Source organism: Neltuma alba, unplaced genomic scaffold, assembly GCF_004799145.2.
Source record: "Neltuma alba isolate B1F8T4 unplaced genomic scaffold, ASM479914v2 tig00013137_pilon, whole genome shotgun sequence".
In the NCBI taxonomy this organism is placed as follows: Eukaryota; Viridiplantae; Streptophyta; class Magnoliopsida; order Fabales; family Fabaceae; genus Neltuma; species Neltuma alba.
In genome coordinates, this window is record NW_021637453.1 from 21577 (window position 1) to 30224 (window position 8648).

Genomic DNA, 8648 nt, shown 5'->3' on the forward strand with positions numbered 1-8648 from the left:
TTAGTTGTACAATTTTACCCCGAATCTAGATGCAATTTTACCCACAAAAAATCATACATAAAATTACACTACTAAAAAAATTACAGATAAAATTATAGCTGACAATTAAAATCAAGAATAAAATTGCTTATTTGTCCAATATTAAAAGATGACAGTCCTTCATTGTAATTTTCCCCCGGAGATAAAATAAAAACGACAGCGTTAGTATTCACCCAACGGGGTAACATATTTTGACGAAGTGATTATTGATGAATCATATTGAGAACTCGCATAGCTACTCGTTAGCTTACAATATTAACAGATTGTAGCCATTGTTTCGCTATCTCACTTCGTAATTACAAGTTATCTATCATCATAGGTCGCATTATAGGCAGAAAAGAAAACAAAATTACAATAATAATTTGACACTGCACCAAATTTTACAGATATTAACATACAGTATACAACAGCATCATGAAATATAGGAACTGTGCTGCTTAGGCCTTTCAAGGGGAAGCTTCTCCATCTCAAAACCAACATTCCCCGAGACAGAAGAAGAGGCAGCTTCCTGATCAGCGGCCTCTGCCATTTTCAGTTCATTCAAAGTCCTTTTCGCATATACAGTGAAGACAACAATGGTAACTACTGCAATTATGAATGAAATAACATTGTAGACGATTTCGACGGTCGTCATGCGATGCTTCCCATACTGTGCATCAGCTAAGGTCCTTATTAATCGACCGCTGCTCAAAATTTGACAAATGTGAGAGAACATGTTGATTCATCATATTAGAAGAAAACAGAACAATTTATTGGCGAGCGTTTGGTGTAAGGGAAGCAGATTCACCCTCTATTGCACAACAATCAGCTATTCAACGCATATGATGTTATCATTAGCATTCTATATACGCCTATCCCTTTTGATTATTTTTTTGAGTCGGGGCAAGATCACATGATGGAGCAAGAAAGTAAGGATAGAGACATTAGCACGACATGACAAATATTGAAGTGTGATGCGTAAGTTATGTGACGCATTAAGTCGTGTTGTGTTTCATACGATTCTTTGACAAGTCAGAAAATAACATGACCTTTTTGCGAGTGTCATATATTAATCAATCTTTTTTCCTTCTTTCCTTACTTTTTTGACATATTGCACTTTCTTTCCTTGTAACGTTGGGTGTGCAACTAAATGAAGCATTCCCCATAATTAAAGGACGAAACTTAGATGCAACTATTGAATGTTTCATGCCAGATGCTCCACAAGAAACACGACAAGTTGAGGCATTTTTTGAGGTTCTTTCAAGAAATTTCTTCAAACGTTTTTTTTTTTTTTTTTAAATCCTTAATGGAGAAACTGATATTACCAACACATTAGGAACTTCACCATATCATGTGTAAAAATGAGGAAGGAAAAAGAACAAACCTGTAGATGTAGATGAAAGCTTCTGGAACCATTCCAGTTATTGATCCAAGTAAGTAGGGCCAAAACCTCATGTCTGTCACCACTACTGCATAGTTGAATATAGTATAGGGAAAAGGAGAAATCCTAAATACAGCAACCACACGAAATTGATCAAACCAGCTCCCTTCCCCAGCAAGCCTAATAAGTGCAGCATTCTGAGGCCATCTCTTTAACCATTGCTGCACAACAAAGTTGATCATGAAATTAAGACAACATACACATATTCTCCTGTTTATATGTTTATTTGAAAGAAAAGAATAACAATTTAAACCAAAATTCTGGGGATGAAGCGCCATTGGTTAAAATATGAAGACTTACATGAATGCGGTCACGGAACAATAGTCCAACTAAGTAAGGAAGGACCATCCCAATCGTTGTTCCAACCATTATGATAACAAAGCCAAGGCCATAACCAAAAATCATCCCGGCCAGCCACATGGAAGGGCCAGAAGGGATCAAGAACACGGGGAATAAAGCCAGAGAAGCAATGAGTACCAAGGCAAGAACTGGACGGCCAAAGGCAGTAGCTTCCCATTCCATTATTGGGTAAAGAATCTACAACAAAAAAGATGAAGCTTCAAAATATGAATCGGTCATTCAAAGATTTCCTTCAATCCAAGAGAACTAGGACACTATCTTTCTTCAATTTTTATGTTCCCGCATTTTACAGCTAAAATAGGAAAAAATCATTAAGTAGATTAGTAAACCCAATCTATAGAAACCAAACAATGTTGAGGAGATATTTAAGCTTGTAAGAGGTGGGTATTAATGAAATGTGAATTTAACATAGTTACATCTTACATGTCATTTCATGATTAGCATGGCCCACAAATTCTGTTTAGACCGTGCCTACCTAAGATAAGAATTTCTCCAAAATTATCTAAAGACGGATTGACTTCATACTGATGTAGTACATCTCAAAAGAGCAAAACATCAGTAAGCATATGGAATCAGAAAATGTAAATGCATTAATTTGCAGATCAGATGGAAAAATCAACTGCTTTTGTCTAATTATTGAAACCCACATCATAGAGGAGATATGTCAATTACAACAAAATAATTGTAATGAAAAAGGAAGCACCTTCTCAAAAACAAAGGGAAGCCCCCATTTCACGAGAACAATGGCAAGTATAATAATCACAAGGCACCATGACAAGACTTTGATCCACCATAAAAAAGATTTGACTCCTGTTTTTGCTTGAGGCTGCAATGTTTCAGCTTCAGTAGCCCTTGGTTCATCAGATATGACCAATCTAACATATTCACTATTCCCTCTCACATGATGCCCTGAGCTTGAGCGTTTTTCCAACTCCTCCGATGGTTCTGGTGTCATTATAGGAATGACAGAATGCTACAAAAAATAGAGCGTATGCAATAAGTATAGATTCAATGAGGCAAAATTCAAGGCATAAACCCAATATTACAGATTAAAATTAAGTAAGGAGATTCAGGTTGCACAAGCAAACAACTATTAATATCTTTCATCATCTTTCCCGCTTCGAAAATGAATGCCAAACGAAAAGGTTTTGAACCTTCGGTGAAACTTTTTCCTTCCATTTCTTCGCCTCCATTATTCTCAACTAAACATGCCGTTAAGAAAATCTCAGGCCACAAACACGTAGACAGCTTCCAGATTCCTTCTTGTTCTCAAAACAACTCTCACATAATTAATCCATAAGCCTTTTTTATTCACAGTGGAAGGAAAATAAGAGATCCAGAGGACACCTAAAATGATCTAAATAGCATATCAAGTCAATTTCCGGCGTCAAAAAATCGCCTGTGAAAACCTGAAATCCCTAAAAATGAAACCTTTATCTTCACTTGCAGCAATATTGACCTAGGCATGATTATTAGAAGTTACAACACAATCTTTACCTCCAACAGATTTTCACAATAATCTATCCTAATTGTATATACTTCAGAATTTCGTCATCCAGCCTCTTATTGTCTCAACCCAAAAGCCACAAACAGAAAGGAACACCTCAGGGACCGAGATAAACTACGCATACAATCTCTGCCCCGTCAAGTAATTAATGTGAAAACAAAAGCCCTTTCATGAACTATGAACTCAAGAAAATTAAAGAAAGCAGTAAATAGACAGCTGTAAAGAAATAAAGAAAGCAGAGTCTTGTTTGGAGGCGAGAAAAGGAGGGCTTTGAGGTAAAGTTGAGAGAAGTTTGGAATACCTTGGCGTCTCTTCAGAACAAGGCGCCGACCACCGCGGGCGGCGGAGGAGCTGGAAGGATGTTTTTTTGTTGGCGTGCGCGATTCTGACAAAGACCGAGATGTCCCACCCACCTCTCCAAACAATAAAAACAGCCTTCGTTTGAGCCAAGGTCAATTTTACCCTCGCGGTCGCGAATCTGAAAGTTGAAACTCCCTTTTCTTTTTCTTTTTTGGGTGGCCAGAGCGACTGGGCGATCACGAGAAACTTCAAAGTTCAAACTTCAAACGCCGAAGTCCAAATCAAAATCAAAAGCTTTTTGTTTTTCTTTTATACTACGTATTTTTATCTTTGTGAACTTTTTTTCACCAAAAGGTCAAGCACACTCCAACAACTTTTTCTTAATGTTTAAGCGAGAAATTTTTATGAAAAGATAATATATAGATGAAAAGATAAAATTACAGAGTAGAGTTAAGGACTGCGTGAGTATTCCAGGGGTAGGGGAAAGAGCACGAAAGCAATTAATAAACCATGATTTTGTGTAATGCCAAAGACTCGTTTTCCCATAAAAGAGGGAAAAAACATCAAATTGCAAGGCTTCGCAATTGTCTTCCTGCAACAAGCTGCAGTGAATGAACTTTCGTGTAACAAGCAATGTTGAGATGTGTCGGGTAAAACTCATGCGAGGTGGAGTTAATATAATTATTCAGCGAAGCATAGCATTAAACATTTCAAATACAAGAGAGACGGAATGGCAGTAGGCGATCTCTTCCATCTATTTGCCTGCATCGTTTCATTAGTACATAGCACTAAACATTAGTAGATTGTGCTTCTATGGTGTACTTGATCTCCTTTATCCAAATTGACCAATGATTTGTTTGAGGAGAGAAGTTGGGGTTCCTTGGCACCATTGAAGCTGGCTTGTCAGCCACAAGTCGAGGTTGAGATCATTTGCAGGCTTCTTAATTATAGGTATTGAGAAATACCTTTGAAAGATTGTATTTCTTTCTTTCATATGGAGCGAAGGAGTAAAAATTTCCAGCTCAATGACCTTCTCATACAACCATAATAAGAGGAGATTTGTATGATGGGAATGTGATAGGGGTTAAATTGTCTAAATCAAAAAAATAAAAATAAAGGAAGAAGTATGATAATATCCTTTAATCATCCATCACACGTATGATTTCTTTTGTTAGTAATTTTTAGATGTGGGCTCCTTTGGAATGCCAGGCACATAGAGCCCTACCTATGCAATTCTAGGTTATTTTCTTTCTAAGCTTTTGCCAACCATTGTATTCTGAAAAATATGTATACCACTCCAGTCTCTCCATAAAAGATACTCTCTCCAGCTTCTAATATAAAAGTTAGTTAACTAATTAGAGTAAATTAAAAAAATTAGTTAAATTAGTTATTTGTAATAAATAGATGATGTTTTTTCTAAAATATCCTTATTAATCATGTATATTAACTAGAACTAATATTTAATGAAATCTTTAATACATATATTACTACAAGGACTACTTTAAAAAAATAGATAAATATGAGACATAAACTGCCTATGTGGGTCAGCGATTGGTGACCTAGAAGTAGCTTGTTTTCACCAGAAGCCCATTTGGAAAATTAGAGTCTGTTTGGGAGAGCTTTTGGGCTATCCTACTTGGGGACCGAAAGCTAGATTAAAACACACGATATGTTAAGCTCATTCGAGGTAGCTTTTGAAGTTAAAATCGTGCTTACAGTTGGTAGACCGTTAGAATAAAATAATTAGTTGTCATATTATTTTTCTCTCACTCCCCCCTCATTATTCTCTCATTATTCACTCAAACTACTCAGTCCCCATATGCTTGAAGTTATTTGCCACTGGACATCATAGATGGTGTGTTTTGGATGTTATGATGAGTGCTCTGATGAAAGAGGAGAAGAAAGTGTGATTTAAAAAATGAGCTTCGCCTATCCTCATTCTTTTCAACTGTTAATCTCCCTTGTTTTTGTTAAGACATGCGAAACCAAACCTTTTGAAGCAGGGTTTTTTTTTTTTTTTACACTACATATGCTCTAAAATTTTCTACTGGTTTCATTATCAAATATTCTATAGGTGGTGAAAAAGCGGGTTTTTTTTTTTTTTACTATATATACATCCAAAATTTCTTGTAAGATGATATATGTATTACATGACTGTGAGCTTGTAAATCCCCCAATTTTCCCCTTTTCTTTGTCTTTCTGTTGTTGACTAAGGTAAGAACGAACAATAAACCAAAAATATGTATATGACACTTTATTAGGGGGCTCTCCCTTACTAATAGATTATTTTCTTGGGATTGAGCTCTTTTTTTAATTGTGGTGATGACACTTTCTGTAATACCATAACCTTCAAATTAGACACATTTTGTATATTAACTTCATTACACACACAGACAACAATATTAATATATTGATATATTTACATTCCTAAATATCTGTTGATTGTTGAACAAATGATTTTCCCACCAAAAAAATGAATTCTTTGTAGAACTTTTATAGCACATTTTTTTTTTGGGATGATAGGATTAGCTTTTACTAGAATAAATATTTTAACGTCGATTTTCTAATTTTACCGGCGGTTGAATTCATAGCAAAAATGTCAAAGTTTATACATCGCAATTTATTGGTTAATATTTGTTTGAGAAGATCGAACATGTAGATTGGAGACACAAATGGGACTTTCCTTGCAGTGCTAAATGGAGACAGGAATATTCTGAATCAAACAAAATCAATAATATCAAAGTTCTCAACTTGATGAATACATAAGTTTTAGTCATTTAATTATTGTAATGACACTAGATTTTAATTGAAGGAGTGCGTGTGTGTGGAATCATATCAGTTATATACACACCCACTAATTATATTGAAGTTGTTTGCCCCAATCCAAATCCTAGTATCAATAATTATATTTGTGATCTTTAAATGACTCTTCACACATTTACATATACATATCGCTGGGTTATTGTAAATTTGTAACTATACATATGTGTGTGTGTGAATATTTTTGTTCTTTGGTTACTTGAGTTAGTCATATCTCTATTATTTTTAATAGAAAAATGGATCATGATAAAGGAAAAGCGACATGGGATGCTTATACCACACAAATTTTTATGAAGTCTTGTGTTTGAAAAAGGAACGACAAGGCAAATCATTCATAAAGCCTGGGTAGAACAATATTGCAAAGATATTTAATGAAAGGAGTGGGAAATCTTATGACAAGAAATAACTAAAAAAAAAATAGATTTGATATATTGAGGAAAGATTGGAAGCTATGGGAATCATTGATATCTGGAGAGAGTAGCATAGGGTATGATGCTGCCCTGAATACTATGTTGACCTCCAATGAATATTGGCAACAAAAATTACTGGTAACTATTCATGTTCCTTGAGTTTTAATTTGAATATTAGCTCAGACATAGCTTGATTGTAGCTAATTTTGTGAATGTAGGTGAAACCCAAATTTCAAGAATTTTAGACATTAGGGGTTGATATTTGCATTTGACTTGATAAAAATATTAAAAAAATGTTTTGGTTTTGGGAGACTATATGTGCGCACCATCGGTTATACAGCCTGAGCCAGCACCTATTACACACACTGACACAGAAAACAAAGGCAATATTTATAGAGTCATGCTGGACCAAGAGGAAAGGGTTAGGGGATAGTGAAGACAAAAATTTTGGTATTAGGCCAACAACCAATGCAGGATCAATAGATAACTTGGCTGTTTATAACTTAAACAATCCTGCACATAGTGGACCTAGTAGTTCAGGAACCTACAGAAAGAGAAAGAGAGATGAGGCTTCTGATAGGAACAAGAATAAAAAAGTTGCTGCCTCTAGACAAATTGCTGATAGCCTTAGTGTTGTAGCATCTACTTTTAAGCAGCGAGCAGACACATTGAATGACCATCCCTCTTCAATTAACAAGGTTTTGACACACCTAGCCAACATTGAAGAGCTTAATGATGATAATGAACTATATTATGCAAGTATTAAAATGGTTTCTCGATTGAGATGGGCTAGTGAAGCTTATATATCACTTATAAATGATAAACGTTGTTGAGATGGTTGATACCAGCAACAAAAGATCCAAACACATAGAAGGAACCCGTAGTTTAGAACTTAATAATTTTGTCTTCACTATTGTACTTTTTTAACATGAACTGGTGTTGTATTTTGTAGGAACTTAATTAATGAATATGTAGTATGAGTATGATAATTTTGACTTCTAATTTATGTGTTTTGTTTATTTTTTTACAGTATGGAATATATTTATTTACTACTTACAATGCTTATACTTTCTTCTCACCTTAGTTATAGGAAATATTATACAATAGCCAACTGGAATGATGAGTCACTGTGGAATGAAGATACATTGGCCAATTGGAACAATGATTCGTGGTGGAATGAAAGGGACCAAGATGATCATTCTACATGGTTGCCATCATAAATAATAAATTAACACAGTACAAAACAGTAGGTGCGTGAGTGGATTATCATTGTCAAATGTACATGTGTAAACAACTCTATAGAACTAGTAAGCAGACAAGGAATTTATAGGTGCAAGGTATTTTGGTAGCTCACAATGATCAGTGATGTCATGAAATATTCAGGGTGGATAAACATGTTTTCAACCTCTTATGTGCTAAATTGGTGGAACATGGCTTATGCAAGGCTAAATATGTAGGTATTGAAAAAATAGCCGCTATGTTTTTAAACATGGTTGCACATGGATAATGCAACAAGATGATCTAGGAATGATTTCAACGTTCAGAAAAAATTGTAAGCAAACAGTTTCATAGTGTACTACAAGCTTGCCTAAATCTATCAAGGAAAATTACTCAACCCTTATATCCTACATTTTGTGAACCTTATATAAACATTCTAAAAGATTCACATTACTATCTATTTTTCAAAGACACAATAGGAGCAACTGATGGCATTCATGTACAACGTGTGGTCCCAGCTGCAAAGTGAGACAAATTTGTTGGTAAGAAGGGAATTCCAACACAAAATGCTATG

The 8648-nt window shown here is 35.0% G+C and overlaps 1 protein-coding gene across 1 annotated transcript; it reads right to left on the reverse strand.

The window, feature by feature from the left end:
• Positions 1 to 311: 311 nt before the first annotated feature.
• On the reverse strand, positions 312 to 3905 carry LOC114734747 (uncharacterized protein HI_0703-like). The gene is made up of 5 exons (XM_028922394.1): positions 3628 to 3905; positions 2523 to 2792; positions 1760 to 1996; positions 1403 to 1620; positions 312 to 722 (listed from the first exon to the last, which is right to left on the reverse strand). The coding sequence occupies exons 2-5, from the start codon at positions 2772 to 2774 to the stop codon at positions 452 to 454; spliced, it is 978 nt and encodes a 325-aa protein (XP_028778227.1). The 5' UTR covers positions 2775 to 2792; positions 3628 to 3905; the 3' UTR covers positions 312 to 451.
• Positions 3906 to 8648: the final 4743 nt, after the last annotated feature.